The 18,297-nt window shown below is 49.4% G+C and overlaps 11 protein-coding genes across 11 annotated transcripts; 4 read left to right on the forward strand and 7 right to left on the reverse strand.

Annotated features, from left to right (window-relative positions):
- Positions 1-215: 215 nt before the first annotated feature.
- On the forward strand, positions 216-1,205 carry TRVA0_039S00782 (uncharacterized protein; the record flags this gene model as incomplete). Its single annotated transcript, XM_076686523.1, has 1 exon — positions 216-1,205. The coding sequence occupies one exon, from the start codon at positions 216-218 to the stop codon at positions 1,203-1,205; it is 990 nt and encodes a 329-aa protein (XP_076539238.1).
- A 208-nt stretch (positions 1,206-1,413) lies between these two features.
- Positions 1,414-1,941, reverse strand: UBC9 (E2 SUMO-conjugating protein UBC9; the record flags this gene model as incomplete). Its single annotated transcript, XM_076686524.1, has 2 exons — positions 1,414-1,852; positions 1,904-1,941. The coding sequence occupies 2 exons, from the start codon at positions 1,939-1,941 to the stop codon at positions 1,414-1,416; spliced, it is 477 nt and encodes a 158-aa protein (XP_076539239.1).
- A 521-nt stretch (positions 1,942-2,462) lies between these two features.
- Positions 2,463-3,437, forward strand: PEX19 (Pex19p; the record flags this gene model as incomplete). Its single annotated transcript, XM_076686525.1, has 1 exon — positions 2,463-3,437. One exon carries the CDS (start codon positions 2,463-2,465, stop codon positions 3,435-3,437), a length of 975 nt encoding a protein of 324 aa, XP_076539240.1.
- Positions 3,438-3,704: 267 nt separating this feature from the next.
- Positions 3,705-5,144, reverse strand: TRVA0_039S00848 (uncharacterized protein; the record flags this gene model as incomplete). The annotated part of the gene is made up of 1 exon (XM_076686526.1): positions 3,705-5,144. One exon carries the CDS (start codon positions 5,142-5,144, stop codon positions 3,705-3,707), a length of 1,440 nt encoding a protein of 479 aa, XP_076539241.1.
- A 508-nt stretch (positions 5,145-5,652) lies between these two features.
- On the forward strand, positions 5,653-8,496 carry VAC14 (Vac14p; the record flags this gene model as incomplete). Its single annotated transcript, XM_076686527.1, has 2 exons — positions 5,653-5,656; positions 5,702-8,496. The coding sequence occupies 2 exons, from the start codon at positions 5,653-5,655 to the stop codon at positions 8,494-8,496; spliced, it is 2,799 nt and encodes a 932-aa protein (XP_076539242.1).
- A 109-nt stretch (positions 8,497-8,605) lies between these two features.
- TRVA0_039S00892 (uncharacterized protein) lies at positions 8,606-8,836 on the reverse strand (the record flags this gene model as incomplete). Its single annotated transcript, XM_076686528.1, has 2 exons — positions 8,606-8,748; positions 8,803-8,836. The coding sequence occupies 2 exons, from the start codon at positions 8,834-8,836 to the stop codon at positions 8,606-8,608; spliced, it is 177 nt and encodes a 58-aa protein (XP_076539243.1).
- An 852-nt stretch (positions 8,837-9,688) lies between these two features.
- On the reverse strand, positions 9,689-10,618 carry TRVA0_039S00914 (uncharacterized protein; the record flags this gene model as incomplete). Its single annotated transcript, XM_076686529.1, has 1 exon — positions 9,689-10,618. The coding sequence occupies one exon, from the start codon at positions 10,616-10,618 to the stop codon at positions 9,689-9,691; it is 930 nt and encodes a 309-aa protein (XP_076539244.1).
- A 735-nt stretch (positions 10,619-11,353) lies between these two features.
- REI1 (cytoplasmic 60S subunit biogenesis factor Rei1p) lies at positions 11,354-12,667 on the reverse strand (the record flags this gene model as incomplete). The annotated part of the gene is made up of 1 exon (XM_076686530.1): positions 11,354-12,667. The coding sequence occupies one exon, from the start codon at positions 12,665-12,667 to the stop codon at positions 11,354-11,356; it is 1,314 nt and encodes a 437-aa protein (XP_076539245.1).
- A 1,177-nt stretch (positions 12,668-13,844) lies between these two features.
- On the forward strand, positions 13,845-14,522 carry TRVA0_039S00958 (uncharacterized protein; the record flags this gene model as incomplete). The annotated part of the gene is made up of 1 exon (XM_076686531.1): positions 13,845-14,522. The coding sequence occupies one exon, from the start codon at positions 13,845-13,847 to the stop codon at positions 14,520-14,522; it is 678 nt and encodes a 225-aa protein (XP_076539246.1).
- Positions 14,523-14,614: 92 nt separating this feature from the next.
- On the reverse strand, positions 14,615-15,986 carry TRVA0_039S00980 (uncharacterized protein; the record flags this gene model as incomplete). Its single annotated transcript, XM_076686532.1, has 2 exons — positions 14,615-15,878; positions 15,928-15,986. The coding sequence occupies 2 exons, from the start codon at positions 15,984-15,986 to the stop codon at positions 14,615-14,617; spliced, it is 1,323 nt and encodes a 440-aa protein (XP_076539247.1).
- A 415-nt stretch (positions 15,987-16,401) lies between these two features.
- Positions 16,402-18,184, reverse strand: TRVA0_039S01002 (uncharacterized protein; the record flags this gene model as incomplete). Its single annotated transcript, XM_076686533.1, has 2 exons — positions 16,402-17,637; positions 17,693-18,184. 2 exons carry the CDS (start codon positions 18,182-18,184, stop codon positions 16,402-16,404), a joined length of 1,728 nt encoding a protein of 575 aa, XP_076539248.1.
- Between the last annotated feature and the right edge of the window lie 113 nt (positions 18,185-18,297).

Here is an 18,297-nt window from a genome sequence, read left to right on the forward strand (position 1 = left end):
AAATGGCAAAACTGTTAGACCATTGGGCGTAGAAGTGGTATCTACAGCTTTTGACATAATAAAGTTGCCTACCGGGTAGATAATTTTACATGATAATTAATTTGCGGAATGCCGTCTGCAAGTTTGAATCATATTGTCTTAGGTAATGAATTGAGGACGAAAGCTATTTTATTCGCTATACCTCCTAAGATAGTCGTTCATAAATTGTAGTCAAAATGGCTCTCATTACGGCGCAGCAACGATTTCATGTCCTTAAGGACCTTGAATTATACCCTTACAATCCTATTGCCCAGCCCGATGATGTAAAAAGATTGTTAAACCTTCCATACAGAGCGGACGACAATCCTTTCGTACCACTGCCTCAAAGACCACCTTTTGTGCCCAAAGATAAGGTGACGATTCAGCTACGCTTTGAGGTACGGCCGCGTGCAGAAAATTCGCCTCGTTTCTTTGTGGCTACCATCAAGGAGGCTCCAAGCAGATTGGGTCTGCCGCTCGATCGTCAAGTGATAGTGGAAGTTTATGACCCTCATTCCTGGGTCATATGCCAGAAGGAGCGGTCGCAAAATTGCTTCTTGCGTACCATTGCTTGTTATAAGAAACTTCAGCACCTACAAGGCAGACTCATTCCACAGTACCATGGGTCGTTTATCATGATAGCAACCTACGACTACGGTATGAAACAAAAGAGTCGCGAAATTCCAGTCGTTCTTAGGGAGTCTATCGATGGCTATTACATGGACCATGTATTGCCAGAACAGTTGACGAAGGAGCAGCGACAGGAGATTATGGAAAAGGTGATCAACGCAGAAAGAGAAATTGATAAAGCTGGAGTTGTAGTCAGCGCGCATCCTGACGCATTTCTTCTCGTCACACAGGAACAAAGCTTTAAAGTTGTTGTATGGCTCTTTGCGTTCAGCTCACTAGATTCTAAGGCAACTAACATATGGGCGTGCCCTGGACTTTTGCCCAGCGCCTTACTTAGATGGAAAGGCGGATTCCTTGAGGGATACGGGTTTGATAGATTCGTGGATTGGCCGTGGGGTTCATGGCTATACGAGAAGTATGGGCACGAATTGAACTCTATTACCGCGAATGACAGGAGACGAGTTTTGGGGCTTGATGAAGAGATTGAGCAAATTAGAAAAGAGACTGAACGAACCAAAGGAAAAAGGACGTTCAAAAGAACTAGGAGCAGGAAATAGCCATCTTTGGGGAGTTGGGCTTATCCTCGTGCCGAGAAGCGCCGACTGGTCAAATGCTTTGCTCGCGTCCTGAAGGAGGGCGAATCTACTTGGCTTGCTCATAGACTACGCAGTAACAGAATATAGTCTAATTAATCCATCATAAATAAATTAGTCGAGGCAACAAATCCTTCTATTATTAGAGCAGGCTTGATCGTTTTTAATTTGATTACGCTTGCGCATATTGTCGTGCTTGCTCCTTTACTCGACGGTCGTACGCAGCGCGGTCGCGCTTGTAAGTCTGGAACGCATCAGCCTGAGCAGGTGAGTCCAAGTTCGGATTATCCAACAGTTCCTGAACGCCCAGAACAACCTGCTTGAGGGTTAACGCCGGCTTCCAGTCCTCATCCTCGTTGAGAATCGACAGACAGATCGTGCCCGACGGGTACACATTTGGATGATAAAAGTTCGCTGCGAACTTGCACTTCGGGGGCTTTGTCGGGTAGTCTGGCGTGAAGTAAAAGGTCACAGTGTACACGCCGTTTTCCCAGATGGTACCTGCCTTGCCCGGGATGCCCACGTTCCAGGTCATAAGATCAAGCGTCCCATCAGCCTTCTTCTGCGGTTTGGCATAGAACCCAAACGGATGGTCCTTTCGCCATTGCTTACTGCATTTCCTCAGTTAGATCTTTGCACCCGGCAATAGCCACCCTACTTACCGTTCCTCCTGTAATCGGTTCAAGCACAGCGAGCTCATCTTACGCGATAGTCGGTTGGTTGGTCTAGGGGAAGCGATCCGATATGTTGGACACCGTGAATAGTTAAGTTAGTCAAGTGGGTTACGTAATTTGACACTTGAGCCGCGCGAGCCGCAAGCCGCACCCTAACCCCTATGGTACACCACATAGTCAAAAAGCCCATGGGCATTGAGTAAATGGGGGGACCAGTCCCCCCAAACCCCCCTGAGGCTCCGCTCCGCGGAGATCTGGTTGATATGCCGAAGGTTATTTTGACGGGGGGGGGGGGGGGGGGGGGTTTGGGGGCAAAGCCCCCAACTACGGGAGCCCGAGGGCTGTGGCCCTCGAAGACACTTCGGACTTCCAATCAGGACTATTTCGAGCTACTTGTAAGTACATTTATAAGTTTCAATTAATAAATTATCGTATTAGCCGTCCAGCAGAACGTGCTAGAGTGTTGGTAGTTGGGGTGTGAAAGTGTTTGGGTCACCTCGGCATTTACCCCCCTTTTGATCTCACCATCACCCCACACACACTAGCTATGAGCAGCCATAATCACGAAGAAGACGACTTCGATGACCTCGATGAACTGCTAGACGATTTCCAGGATGAGCTGCTAAGCAAGCCGCCTGTGAAAAAGGCCGAAAAGGCTGCCGCACCCCTAGAACAGGCCGAATCAACCCCGCAGGCTGCCACGACTTCCACCGAAGAAGCGAAGCCAACCGCAAGCCCCGGCGAATCAAAGGCAGATGCATTTGATATGAGCTCACTGGACCTTCCAGAACTTGACGATGAGATGGCCAAGAAGCTCCAGATGGGTGTAGACATGCTGCTTGGGGATATGGATGAGAATCCTGACGCCATGAAGTCGTTCGAGGCACTCATGGCCAGCATGGCCTCGGCCACAGGAGCAGAACCGCTTGCCCAGAACGGCCCATCGACCTCCAGCACTACCCAGAAGAAGACTACCTCCAAGCCGGCTGACTTCCACGAAACAATCGCCCGGACCATGGACCGCCTTAAGGAGTCGAACCAGGAACTGAACCAGAACATGGGTTCGGGTGAAGACGACTTTTTGGCCAAGATGCTCAAAGAGCTAGAGAACACTTCGGGCACTGGCGAGGGAATGGACATGTCTTCGCTCATCGAGGACATGCTCAGCGAGCTGTCGTCCAAGGATATCCTGTATGAGCCGATCAAGGAAATGCACGACAAGTATCCGGCATGGCTAGAGAAGAACTCCCCCAATCTTTCTGCCGAGGAATTGGAGCGGTATCAGGGCCAGAAGAAGATTGTGGACGAGATTGTGGCCAAGTTCGACGATCCCAAGTATAGCGATTCCGACGAGGCTAGCAGGAAGTACATTACGGAGAGAATGGAGCTGATGCAGAAATCCGGGGCTCCTCCGACTGAGCTCATGGGCGATCTTGCGTCCGGCGCTATTCCCGGCATGGATCTCGGCTCGGATGGCCTACCGAAGCTTCCAGACGATCTCGAGGGTTGCAACATACAGTAATTACCAGCAAGGGCTTCTTTTCTTTCACCTGGGGCCAGCCCCAGACCCCGTAGCGACGCTCCGCGTCGGGGTACTGATTGTACATCTAATGGGTCGTTTGAAGTAGAGCTATCGTGTGTAAACTGGGATACTGTCCAAAGTCGCATAGCTGCATTATATGATATACGTTGCACCTGTATCAGGGTACGTTTTACATGCATTGCCGATATTTCGCACCAAATCAATTGACGCGGATGCATCAATGTATGATGTTTATTGTTGACAAGATCAGAAAGGAGCCGGAATAAAATTTGGATACAGTCTGTGTGCAGCAACACGGTTGAGTCGGCTCCATGTTGGATAGCCAGATGTGGACAACTCTACCTCCTCGTATAGCTCGGAAGAACTGCCAAACTTCGTATAGAAATTGACCAACTTTGGGAAGAGGTCAAAGTAAAGCCCGAGCCAAAAACGCTCGTATTTATTACCGATGCCGATCAAACCAGAGCTTCCTATATATAAGGATGTAATTTGCGTCCGCACAGGTACCTCTTTCAGCTCTTTTTCCACGTCCGTAGGGTATGGACTCCGGCCGTATCTTGCATCCTCCACTTCAAGCGTATGCAGGAACTTTAGGCTGCCCGTAACCGCAAGAATATTAAACACGTCTGCGGGACCAAACTCATGGAGTACAAGACGTGTGATATTTGGAACTTGTCTGAACAAAGCCTCAATGGACGACGTGGAGAGATTCCCATATGATCTCATGCTTTGTAGCCGAAGGCATTCCAGACGGGGGAACGATGCAGCAGCAACACACGCTCTCTCATCAATCATAACCGTGAGCTCTTTGAGATTGCTGAACTCTAGTGTCGGAGAGTTCATGAGGGTTGGGTTGTCCATAAAGGAGAGCGTTTCCAGTGATGGCGGTAATTGCCAGTGGCGCCCTGTTTCATGGACCAATTGAATATGCTCGAGATCAAGTCTCTTGAGCGTCCCCTTTAGCGGCTCTACGAGCTCGCAAATAGCAGCAATGTCTAAAACTGAGCGGGTCGACGCAGCCCTTACCTTGAGTTCACGCAAATGAGCTGGGTTCCGAGACAAGATGCGCTTAAGCTGCATCTTGACGTTTTCAAGCCTATCTTCCATGAAACCAGTAAAATCCTTAAGGACAAGCCGGGAGACGTTTAATAGACTAGGCAACTCAATCCGATATAACGGTTCATCGATGGTCAAATCCTTCGGCACTTGTTCCAGTTTTTCGAGCATAGACCATAGACCCTTATCTTGCGGGTACATTGTAGTTTGTCCCTTGTATTCGAATAATCGAAGAGATGTCATGTAACTAACCATATCCATAATCTCGCCCCAGAATTTTTCAGGATCAAAATTTCTACCGGGGTAAAGATCAAGGTCTAGGACTCTCACATGTGGGAATATTTCCTGGTAATCAATACCCTGCTCATATCCAGGAATCCTTCTCGGCTCCTCGCGGGATACATGGCGAATACGAGGAAGATACTCGATGCCGAATTGGCTGTAGCGCCGCTTAATCCCTTCAGAGTGGATATCCGAGTGAGGTTTTTCAGCTCTTATCACGGCAGTGTAGAACAGCGCTGGAAAAAAGCTTTCCTTCAAGGCAGGAAATACTGTCCATAAATTGATGAGCGTGTTCTTATCACAATGCTCTGCGATTATGTTCCAGATTTCTATTGGCACTTTCTTCATGGCTCTTTTGAAGTATACGGTATAGGGCCGGATGAATTTTTTCTGAGTCTTTTCCGATCGCAATATTGAATAGAATGGACCAACTTTTTAACTGCTGTTTGCATTACTCTATATATGGCTCTCATGCCATATACAGTTTTCATGATATATCAGTTACTACGAATGCCCTTAAGTATCTCATCAATTTTGGTCGGATAAGGGGCAAGTGTAACAGCCGCACATCACACTGGTAACAGCCGTGTTGTCTCCTCGAGCAACTTTTGTTACAGCCGTGCCTAAAGAAAATGCCAGCCTAAATGCTTTTGGCAGTTTCATTTCGTATAGAAAATAATACTGATGGCAATTCTCTTGCAATCACTGTTGTTAATAAGCCGAATAGAAGTCAATTCCACGATTCCCAGCAATATGCTCTCGGTGCTCCCTCCCATAGAGACCAAGGGCCGGAGAATCAAGTGTATCCCACCGGAGTATCACCTACCCTCACATCTACTGGTAACCCACAATAGCCATGGGTAAGTGGTTCACCGTAGCACATGAATAACTAACTAGCGGGGTAGACAAGGAAGTTCAACGGGGCTTGAGTGATAGGCTCTATGACAAACGTAAAATTGCTGCACTTGAGCTGGAGGCCACGATCCGGGAGTGTTTGGCGGAGAACGATCATGAACGGATCAGGGCCATCATCGACCAGCTGGTGCGAGACTTCGCCTACGCGGTACACCACCCGAATGCGCGAAATGGCGGGCTAATTGGCCTAGCTGCTGCTGCCATTGCCCTTGGCCAGAACGAAGTGGCGCAGTATCTCGAAGACATCATCCACCCCGTGCTGGCATGCTTCGGCGACCAGGACGCCAGAGTGCGGTACTACGCATGTGAGTCCATGTACAACATTGCCAAGGTATCCAAGGGAGAGATCCTGGTGTACTTTAACGAGATTTTTGACGCGTTGTGCAAGTTGGCGACCGACTCTGAGCCTTCCGTCAAGAACGGCGCCGACTTACTAGACCGCCTCATCAAGGACATTGTGTCGGAGAAGGCTTCTACTTACGTGTCCGTAATCCATAAGACTCCTCCGAAGGTTCCTAGCATTGAGGAAGAGGCCGGGGACTCTACGAAGCCGACCATAGTGCGCGAGCCCGAGCAGGAGGTGACTTCATTCTCGCTTCCAAAGTTCATCCCCCTGCTCATGGAGAGAATATACGCAATTAATCCGTTTGCGCGAATGTTCCTGGTCTCATGGATTACCCTGCTAGACTCAATTCCTGACTTGGAGCTTGTATCCTATCTTCCTTCTTTTCTTGGAGGACTCATTTCATTCCTTAGTGACAGCAGCAAGGACGTTCGAGTAGCTACTCATGCTGTGCTGGACGGTTTTCTGCAAGAGATCAGTCGTATTACTGAAGTGAAGAAACAAGTGGCAGCCCATAGGGAGCGGGTGAAGGCCAAGAGGGAAGAGGAGAGGAGGCGGAAGCAGGAAGAAGAGGAAGAGAAGAAAAAGAAGTTGCAAGAGCAAAAGAAGACTGAAGAGCAGGACGTTGGTGATGAAACGCCCAAGCCGGGTGGTGATTCTGTAGCTGATCTCAAGGAGACTCCACATCAGCCTGAATCTGGAGAGGGTGGTGAGGAAAGCAACACTCAGAAAGCTCCTACTGACGACGAAGGAACTAAACCAGAGTCATCAAAGATAAATGAAGAAATTAAAGATGGCGAGGAAGAAGGGGGTGAAGAAGATGATGATCTAGACGGAATGTATATCCCTGGACAGGACGTGCATATTAACTTTGACAAGATTATCGAAATTCTCATTTCACATCTTGATTCGAGCGAGGAGGAGATCCAGCTTATGGTTCTCACGTGGATTGAGACTCTTCTCGATGTATCGGCAGTCAGCATCTTCCCGCACGGTCCACGGTTCCTGTCTGTGCTGCTTCCAACAATGGCCAATGAGAACAAGGCGCTTCGAAACGCTGCAGAGCAAGTAAACCGCAAGATGCTAAATCTCATTATGGCCCTGCCGGAGCAGCAGAACGAAGAGGAAGGAGAAGACGAAGAAGATGGAGGTCATGAGAAGATCGACTACTCAGCAATTGTAAGCTCCCTGACCCTTCACTTCCTTAACGAGAAAGAGCAGACGAGGGTAGCAGCATTAGACTGGCTTATCATGCTCCATCGCAAAGTACCGAGACGTATTCTGGCAATTAACGACGGCACATTCCCAGCCCTGCTGAAGACGCTCTCTGACCCTTCTGAGCAGGTTATCACCAAAGACCTGCAATTATTGGCGCAAATATCCTACAATTCAGATGATGAGTACTTTACCGTGTTTATGATAAACCTGCTCAACCTATTTAGCACTGACCGACGCCTTCTCGAGACAAGAGGCAACCTCATCATCCGCCAGTTGTGCATCAGCCTGAACCCCGAGCGTATATACAGGACCATGGCGGAGATCCTCGAGACGAACGATGACATGGAGTTTGCTAGCATTATGGTCCAGAACTTGAGCAACAACCTCATTACTGCTCCTGAGTTGTCTGATCTACGCACGAGGCTACGAAACCTCGACAATCGCGAAGGAGTGGCGTTCTTTGTGGCTCTGTTCAAGTCGTGGTGTCATAATTCGTCGGCGGCCCTGGCGCTGTGCCTTCTTGCCCAGGCCTACGAACACGCTTTCCTCGTGCTCCAAATACTCGTAGAGTTTGAAATCACCGTCAACCTGCTTATCCAGATTGATAAGCTCGTTCAGCTCCTTGAAAGCCCGGTGTTTACTCATCTGCGACTGCAGCTGCTGGAGCCGGAGAAGTACCCGTACCTATACAAGTGTCTCTACGGCATTCTAATGCTTCTTCCGCAGTCTTCTGCGTTTAATACCCTGAGGAACCGGCTCAACAGCGTGTCTCCTATCGGGCTGATTAACAACTCGAATTCTATGCGCGCCACGACGCCGCAACCGGTCAGTAAGCGGTACCTTCCCAATCGAGAGGACGTCAAATGGGGCGAACTGCTAGACAAATTCCGGACAGTACAGCGGAAGCACCAGGAGGCGCGCAATCACGCTCTGTCACGGTCGTTTGGCGATCTCCGGCTCTACTCGGATGCGCGATACAGCAATAGCAGCGGCCGGAACAGCGGTATCTCGAACTACGACTCGCAGAACGGTAATAGCACATCCAAGCTGACAGGTGCAATTGCATCGAACAAAGGTCGAGTGGCTGCTGCGGTAAAGAATAATAGTAACAGCGGCACTGGCCAGTCGACGCCCCGCCAGAACTCAGGGACTCTCAAGCGCCTCACTTCATCTAAGGGACCATTCGGGCTAAGACGGTTTGGCGAAGACAAGAGCAAACGGTAACCGACTTTGATCTTTAGGGAAATGGTCAAGGACTAGTCCTTTGGGGGTGTGTACTTTTGAATAATGAATCACACAGTATGTATAGTCCAGCTATAAATAAATATGATGGTCATCTCTTGAGGGAGGAGATCTTTCGAGAGATGGTCTTGGTGCGATCAGACAGGCTGCTCGCGTTGGAATCCGAGCTCGGCGACGAGCTCATCTTTGGCCGCCGTTTGACGTACTGGTTGGAAAGGCGCCGATACTCCAATTCTGGGTTCCTGCAGTTAGCCAACTAATAATTCTCCTCCGCATAATTCCACTTACGAGCCGAAATCTTGTCAAAGAGAGCCAGCCCCATTATTTCTCGGCGGTTTGAAGTAGAGGAAGGAAAGAAAAGAGAAGAAAGGGCCTCTGTGAAATACTCGAGAGTCCTACCGCTGTCCTCCGGGCCTCGATTACTCGTTGTTTAAGACAAGCTTACGGAAGGACCAAGTGCATGTACAGCCTGGATGCAGCATTAAGCGGGAGGGGGAAGCTATACGGCACGAGATCTATGTGGGTCCTTGCGCTTCAGATCGCTGCTCCCCAGATTACCCCTGAGATATGTAAAATCAATTAAATAATGAGTATTCTACGAACCATTTCGGCTACTGATGAGGACAGCTCACGAGTGAGTACTAAGTGATACGGCCTGTCTCGGAAGGACCGTCCTCCGATGGATCGGCCCTGTACGACCGTTTGATAACTAATTGAGCCGCACTCCACAATTAGGACCGCGAGATATATGGGGAAATTACGACAACTTTTAATAAGTAGTTAATACTAGGACAATTGGGGGGCTAGCCCCCCAAACCCCCCTTAGCTCCGCTCCGCGGAGGGTTTGGGGGCAGAGCCCCCACTACGGGAGCTCGAGGGCTGGCCCTCGAATATACTCCACTGGTAGTACTAGCGGGGGACTGGGACCGCGAGGTATGAAGACAACTACTGTACTATTAATTAAGAGATATGAAAGCGATTATATTCGTGGATTGATTGGAGGTCTAACGCTTAATAAATGAACTGGCGATAAGTTAATACTAACACCGCGATACACGGGGAACGAATAAATATGCAGATTGATTGATGGTTTGATAACTGAGATGATTATAAGCCATTATTAAACTATTAGTACCGTGAGATGCGGAAACTCATAAATACGCGGGTTGATGGTCTACTTGGGAAGGGCTTTGGGCGAGGACTTCTCCAGAGATTGAAGTTCGACTACGGCGTATGAAGCCGAGAGAATCCACAAAGCCACATAGCAGACAGTGTCAATAAAAAGGGGTGAGGGCGTAGAAACGACCCGGAGCAATGATAAAATGCTGATAACAACCGGCCCAACATGCTTGACTCCAAACGTCGTAACGACTATAAAGCTCGCCGATATTAGCTCGTCAGCAAGGAGCTGCCACAAGTGTAGATCATGGCTGAACGGAACACTCAGCTCTCCCCTAAACCACGCAAAGGGCAGAACCACTACGGCACTAAGCAGACTCGACTTGAACAGAACCTCTACTGGGCTGCTGTGCAGGTGATTGGGGTTCTTTGTAGTCATGATGTAGCATAAAAATGCGAGTTTGACTGCGTAGAGAACGCTCCGAGGGATGGCAAGCCAATTGCCTCCAGCATTGAAAAGATCATAAGGCATCGCCAGTAAAGCGATTCCAGCAAGCAGAAAGCCCTTGGTCTCCGTCAAATCCAAAAGACTGAGCTTAGCAGCAATTACGGCAACCACAATGGGCGCAATTGCCTTGCCGAGCTCAACTAGCGTTATTTCATCGCTCTCTGTACTGGCCACGGCTACTACAATTGAAAGCGCGTGGATCACAGCGTAGGCGAGCACAATCTCATGGCTGCCTGATCGTTTGGTCCGGCTTGTCCCGTACTCTTCCTTGGGCTTTGGGCTATAAGTCTGAATAGCCGCACAGAGCAGGAATACGAATAGCTCGTGGACCGAGGACAGGAGGAGCGGCTGGTTCTTGAGATGATCAGCCATATAGCTCGTGGAGAGCCATGATCGCAAGAACCCTCCAAGGACCACCGCACATATGAGTGCTCCTTTCTCGTTTCTGCTGACCTTCTTGCGTGAGTACCTGGACATGGCGAGTCACACTCGATGGTCGGGGGTGGTGTGGGGTTGACTTGGCTTTTAAGCTTTTGAAATTTGGTAGATCGCTCCGACGCTCCGCTCCAGGGGGGTCACCCCTTCGATCCTGGGGGCTCGCCCCCAGACCCCCCTAGCTCCGCTTCGCGGAGGGATTGGATTGTGGGGATTAATGTTCAATGAAGATCCAGAGGGTTTGGAGTATGTAATGGACGATGTGCAATTGTGTCGTTTGGTGATGGCGATGTAACGAGTGAGTTCGAGATGTTGGCAAGGTGTAACGAGAATTTGTTACGGAATTGGGAGGAAAATTGGACTACTAGTTACAGATTTTTGTTACGCTGTTACAAAACTGCTTTCGCGGCGTATCTCTGTGGTGAATAATAAATGACGGTCGTGGGTGGCACTTTAAGCCACTCAATTGCAGCATCGCCGGATTAATGGCCTTTTTAACTGATTATAACTCAATTTCTAATTATTATGTCGACCACTATGAGATAAAATATTACAATATTGGCATTGTACTAGAACTAGACCATTACAATCCTGATTAGTTACAAATGAACTACGGTACAACATTCGGTTTCTGTAACCAATTGAGACTCAAAGTTTATAACGATTTGTAACTGAGTTGAGCATGTTTGGAAGAAAGAACATCTAAGTCATTATATAAAATAGATAGCGAATAGCTAATAGATAGCAAAATACCAAAATAGCTTAATGCAATGGTCATTACTGCAGCAGCTCGTCTCGGTAATGTGGCTGGTTGTTGATGAACTTGTCTCGTCGGATATACAAGTTTCGCGCCTTCTTCTCCTCCTTCCAGGCCTGCTTGATCTGCTTGTCCTGCACCGGATCCCGCGAAACCAGACCATGAGCAGACCGCGTGTCCACAGCCATAACCGTGCCCTGGCCCTCTCGAGTGATTCTGCTTGGCCGCAGGTTCTGTCTGTAGTACTTGACAAGCGTTCGATGGCCCGCTCTGTAGCCGGTGCCCAATGACAGCTCGTACCCAGTCTCGTCCACATACATAGCACCTTCCTCATCTCCAACCTCTTCATCATCACTACCAACCATCTCTTCATCCTCATCGACATCCTCCCACTCATCTTCATCGCCTTCCGCAGTAGCAATTCTTCTACTAGTGGCATAAGAGGACCTAAAGTCATAAAAGTCGGAAACCTCAAGCTTATGCGCCGTGGTCTCATACGGAATACGCACATGGCTCTTGGAGATCATATGCTGCTGAACAGCCTGCACTGTGCGTCCTTCGTACGAACAGGCAAGACACATGTTGCCCAGACCAATCTTCTCACCCAGGTACTTGATAAGCCCATCCAGGTCCACCAGATACTCCCGCTCGGGAATAAACAACCCGTAGCTCTTACGCATGTACTCTACGTTGTCCTCTACGCTGTCAAACTTCTTGTTGTCCACGAAGCACACGTTCGTCGGGAAGTGCACAGCCTTTGCCAGACGGCGCTTGATCTCAACCTCCTCCTCGTTTTCGCTGTCCATGCCAGCTGTACTCATATTGTCGTCCACTGATCCGTCCATTTCAACGTCTCCATTGCTGCTGTTGAGCGTCAATCGGTCAAACTCGACCTGGGCAGACTCCGTCATAGGGTCACCCAGAGACATGGCGGAGGATATGCCGCTACCCACAGACCCAACAGGGCTTCCAGGCCGCTCTGGGATGCTATTCTCATACTTCCTTCTGTTGTTCTCGGCCGCCTGTTTGCGCAACAGCTTCTCCTCTCGCTTCTTATCCTTCTTCGTCACCTGACGTTGACCCGTAGACCGTCCGGAGGATCCTCGGCCCGTTTTCTCCTGCTCCATCTGCTGGATCTGCTGCTGCTGGAGCATCTTCTCAGCAAACAGCTCTGAGGAGATCGGGGGCAACTGGGCGACCCTTCGTTTGAGATTATATCGGTGCCAGTCCGTTCTCATGTGAAGTCGCTGCAAATCAGCAGTCGGGAAGGACAGACCGCATGTGTTGCAAGTAAACACGCCCTCAGGCGCTCGAGTATTCTCGTTTATGTCCATTATCCAATTTCAAAAATGGCCAGATCAAATGGATATGTCGTTTGAATTCAAAAGATTTGATAAGCCAATTTTTTTATTTTTTCCTTGCCGTTCTTAGTCAACATGACTGAAGTCATGTGACTTCTGGTCATGTGATTTTACCAGCCGCACCACCCGCGGCTCACCGCCGCAAATATATAGTCGTATCAGTTCTTGGGGGACCAGTCCCCCAAACTCCTGTGGCTCGGCTACGCCGAGAGATTGGGGCGAGAAATGTGCGGACTTAATTGGAATCTCCGCGCAGCGGAGCTACGGGGGTTTGGGGGCTGGCCCCCAAGTATGTTAGTAGCAGCTCCCATCATTAGTATGCAAGTGTCCAATTTAATAAAAGGATGCCTACTAATAAACACTGTGTGTTTATTAGTAGAAAACTACAAGAATGAGTGGCCCTCGGGTGAAAGTAATGGGAGAGCTGGAATACGACCCCTGCCGGCAAAATAGCATCTCCAAACCTACTTACAAATTTATGGACGCAAAATGATACTACGAATGCCCAAGCAAAGGAACTCAGTAAACAGAAGTTCACAGAAGAAAGTGGGACTATGGACTATATTGATTGCGTTGATTGTTTAATGGAAGGGACAAGCGACAGTGCTGCCAAAAGGCATGGACCTCGACGACTAAGAGCTGAGGAGGGGTATCCAAATATCGACATGCGTGCATTTACAGATAACACTCGGGACTAGTAATATGTGAAATTAACTGTTCAATGGCTCTTGGGAATGCAGCATCACTCTGTGATGAATTGTTGTACTTACGATACAATTAAGGCGCATCAGGGTACGAGTGTCTCACGTTGCGTTATTCGTGCATCGGAGCACTATCGATGGCGTTTCAAGTTCTCGAGAACATATCGAACGGATAAACCGAAAAGATAGCCCATTAGCAATTTCTAGCCATAGAATTCTGTGGCCCTAATTGGCGGAAATCTTCTTACTCAGATGCGTATTATCAATAATACTGCGGTACTACATATGTAGGCGGCAGAATGAGGGTTTGACACATTGTCACGATGATGTGATTTCCTTGGTATCTATGACAATTGTATAATAGGCTTGGAAGGTGCAATAATGAAAGTATCTATAAAAGACTAGAGTTCCAATGGATCCTAATCTTCAACGGATTACATTGTACAAATATGACTGCGGCTGTTGTAGCTCGGACCGCACTGATAAAGGACGATGATGGACTGCTAAAACCAATTCGCCCCCATAATCAACCTCTACTCGAGCTATCTATCACCACACACATCCAGTCATCTCCATACTCTGAATTATCGCACCAGCTAGACCTAAGCACAATTTCATTACCCTATCAACTCCTGTCAATTGCACTCCAATCACTCTTTCCGATCAACGACTACACATCAGCAGACTATGACACAGTTTTTAACTTTGCACAGGTTTTCACAGAAATCCTTCCTCAAATATGCCAGCATTCCAGTATAGAGTTCCCAGGCATCGAAAATGTATATATCGTTGCATTCAGATCAAAAGTCTGGAAGGAGACCCAACAATCTTCAGAACGTCGCCAGGTGCTTGCGGACATTGATAAGGCATCACATGAGGAGGCTAACATCTCAGGTGGCCTGCTAAAATACTGGTTCGGGACGCCTCATGATGTGACGGCTCGAAATCTGGCTACATGCTTCTGGAGAAGCAGAGCGGACGCAAAAGCCGGCGGTGGTGGACAAGCCCATCGCCAGGGCATGCGACGCGTCCGGGGTTGGTTTGAAGAATGGCATATCGAAGAGTATTCCCTTTCAATTGCCCCTGGAGCTACTTCCTATGCTCTGAAGCCCTACACACCACGATAACTTATTAGGCTTACCCAAGCCAAGCATTTCCGGCCAATTGCAATTAAAAAAAACGTGTAAAAGTAATATACTAGACGCTACTTAATATATTTTCATGCAGAACCCGAAGGTGGGCCGGTGAAATGCTTGGTGAGTGGGACCCAAGTCTCCTCCGTGTAGTTGAGCTGGACCTTCTCACATTCTTCAATGCCCCAGCTAGACAAGCCAAGCATGAGCGAGCTCTCAAACATGAATGCAATTGATCCTTCTCCAATCTTCATCGGCTTGAGTTCTGCGCTGGATGCCTTTTCAAACGTCGCCGCATCGGGTCCGTGAGCACCCATGACATTGTGCAATGACGCACCGCCAGGCTGGAAGCCGCCGCCTTCTTTAGCGTCGTAGTTGCCCGTAATGAGGCCCATGAACTCGCTCATAGTGTTCCGATGGAACCATGGAGGCCGGAACGTGTCTTCCTGGACGAGATATCTCGGAGGGAAGATGACAAAGTCGGCAATTGCAGTACCCAAATGGTCCGACTGCGCAGTGAGAACCGTGTAAATAGATGGGTCCGGATGATCGAACGAAACAGAGCCAATAGTGTTGAACCGCGTGAGGTCGTATTTGTACGGGTAGTACAGCCCGTGCCACGCCACGACGTTGAAGGGCGAGAACTGCTGCGTCGCCTTGTTGAATTGGTTATCGAACTTGCAAATAATATTGAACTCGCCCTCAACGTCTTCGTAGCAGGCCACTGGCGCCTCAAAGTCCCGTGCATTCGCCAGACCATTGGAACCAATTGGTCCCAGCTCCGGAAGCTCAAAGTGATTGTTGTACAACTCCAGAATGTACCCTCGAGCCGGACCATTGGGGAGCTTCACCCGGTACCGAATGCCCCTTGGGATGACTACAATCTCGTTGGGACGCACATAGAGTTTTCCATGTTCAGTCTGAATGTCCAAATCGCCCTCTTGGGGCACAATCAGGAAATCTCCATCAGCAGAGAAGAACGCCTCATTCTCCATGCTCTTTCCCGCCGAGTATACAATGATTCCCAGCCCGTGCTTGGTCTTTGGGTCTCCGGCTCCGCCCAGGTACCGAAGCCCCTGGACAAACGTTTTATCTTCCTCAATGTCAAACGGGTTCCACCGGAATTGGTTCGGCACGTACTTGTTCTTCTCAGGGTAGAATCCGGGAATACTCGCCGGCTGGAACTTGTGGTGGGCCGCGGAAGGCATGATCCGGTAGAACCAGGTCTGCTTATTCTCATGACGCGGAGCGGTGAACGCTGTGCCGGACAGCTTTTCCGCATAAAGTCCAAGAGGGCACTTCTGAGGACTATTCTGTCCAATGGGGAGAGCCCCTGGCAGTGCCTCCGTCCTATCAATTGGTTAGCTGGAACTTTTCTCCTTCCCACGAAAAGACTTACTGATGATAGGAGTTGAACCCGCTTTGGTACTTGTAAGGATCTTTCTGCTTTGGTGCCATTTTTTTACCCTGTTAAACCGCTATTAAATGGCCAATTATATCTCCTTTATATATCAATGCAGCTTGGAGCTCGATTGCGGGGGGACGCGGTCTTTTGTGATGGGCCGCAGGTTTGGGATGCAGTGGGGAGCGCACGGCTGAAGCGATTCCGGTAATAGGCGGCACCAGCCCCTGCGATAATCGTTCTCCGCATCACTTACGGCGTTCAATTCCTGCGTAATAAACCAGAATGAAGAAAATGCGTGTTCATCATGCCATCAGAATGCCTTGCATGTATGCCGAATTCATGTAGCACTGTTCGGATCCATCGGTTAGAGTTCAATTGGCCGATAGCCGAGATGAGAACTTTAAGACCCATGTAAAAGATGATATCCATATGAGATGAGAACTCATCAAGTCATGTAAGGTTACATAGTTAAAACGGATTGTGGTCCCACAGCGGAACTTCCCACAGGTCTGGCCGAAGCACATCCGGATCGGCCCTTTCCTGCTTGGGGAGAACGCGCTCCCGAGGCGTTGCGACGATGTCCACGAGCTCATCAAACACGGCGCGACACTTTTTAGCCGCAGGCCACCGCTCGCCGTAGCTGTGAAGCAGGTTGGAGCATACCTTGATATGCGCAATTGCAGACACGGTAACGGAGCCCTGCTTATCGAGCGAAAGGCAGTACATCAGGCTCAGTCCCGTGTAGAACAGCATCGCTACGCCATCCGGGGTATAACACAAAAGTCCGTTTTGTTCGAGCAACTTGTAAGTGTGACATATGCCTTCCAGAGACTGAACGTATTCATAAAAGAGAGGGAACATGTGGGCCAAGTCGGGCTCGAGTTTGTGAAACGCCGGATCGAGCAGAAGCTTCTTTGCCCGGTAGTAGTTCAGCATCATGTAGTCCACGGGTTCGTAGAAGACGCCCGAGCGGTCAATAACGTCGCGTGAGGGCCAATTGTCGAACCACTGCTCGAGCTCCTGCTTGAGTTCATCGACGCTTTGGTTTGTGTACTCTCGCGAGTATATGCGCCGTTTGATGCAGCTCTCGAGCCGGCGCAGTTTACAGTTAGTTATCATACAAGAGAGGTTAGACAGAGACGACTGCTGCGGTCGTTCCGACTCCTGGGTCACTCGCAGTTGGTACAGGGTTGCCGTGTCGGTCACCGACTCATCCACGTCGATGGGGAGCTGAACGTCAATATCCTCGTCGGGTATTGCATAAGGGCGTCCCAGCATGAGACTCAGGCGCCGGTCTAGCGAGTATATTGACCAGAACAGCCTTTTCTCAAACTCCAGCAGGGCCAGGGGGTCTTTATCTCTCATGACAGGCTGCTTACGATGCAGCCCAACCTCAACAGCAGCTCTCATGGCCTTACCCACGAGCTGCCAGCTGTTTGGCTGGGCCAGAGTTGCCGACTGGAAGGTATAAAGGCCACACAGGGTCAGGGCTTCAATATACTGGAGCAAGGTCGGGGAGCACTGGTTGAATCTCATCCGCGCCACGGCATAAAGCCCATCACAATTGTACTCTGCCGACCCTTCACTCAGCTCTACGCATCGCGCTGCTATGGCAATGACCACGTGTACCAGGAACGCGTCCCAGTGGTCGAAATCTTCAAAGTTCGGTCGCGTTCGTATCAGGTCATCAAAATACTGCCGGTTCTACCATTTACTTCTTGTTAGCACCTCAAAACGGTAAAAGATTTCGTAGGCTTACCAAAGCTGGATATTTGTAATGGCATCGCTTGTAATAAACGTTGATATAGCGCTGGACCGTCGCATTGTTGCTCTTGAGGATGACGGGTTCTACTGAGGACAGATTGCTCTCGCTTTGCATCTCAAAGAGCCCCGGGTCCTGCAGGTCGGTCTTCAGCTGTTTCTGCATTACTTTCATGATCATGCCTCCTGAGGTCGTTTCGCCAATATAAATTTTGTTTCTCGAGACCGACGGCTCCTGGCTCAGCAATGCTGTCTTGCGCAGGACGGCCACCTCGTTCTCGAGCGTCTGGATGTACTTAGAGACATCCGCCGAGGGTCCTGTGATGAAACTCCGGCTGTATACGCATCGGGACTTGGCCTTGGTGCAACTAGAGCAGCTGGGCGTCACGCCGTCGCACCGTTGCTTTCGCAACTTGCACCGGTCGCACGCAACGGGCGTACGCGGCCGTTTGGTAGATTTTGTTACCGTCGTCAGCTTCTTGGTCCGCATCCAGACAGAAATATATATCTCTTTCCCTCTTTCGTCGCGGACCCTCTTTCTACCAATGAATATGGTAATTGAAGGCAGGTTTTTGGTGGTGCATTTGCCAGTTTTGATCTTCC

The sequence above is a fragment of the Trichomonascus vanleenenianus genome, assembly GCF_965637985.1.
Source record: "Trichomonascus vanleenenianus strain CLIB 3782 genome assembly, contig: TRVA0_039S, whole genome shotgun sequence".
NCBI classification, from domain to species: Eukaryota; Fungi; Ascomycota; class Dipodascomycetes; order Dipodascales; family Trichomonascaceae; genus Blastobotrys; species Blastobotrys vanleenenianus.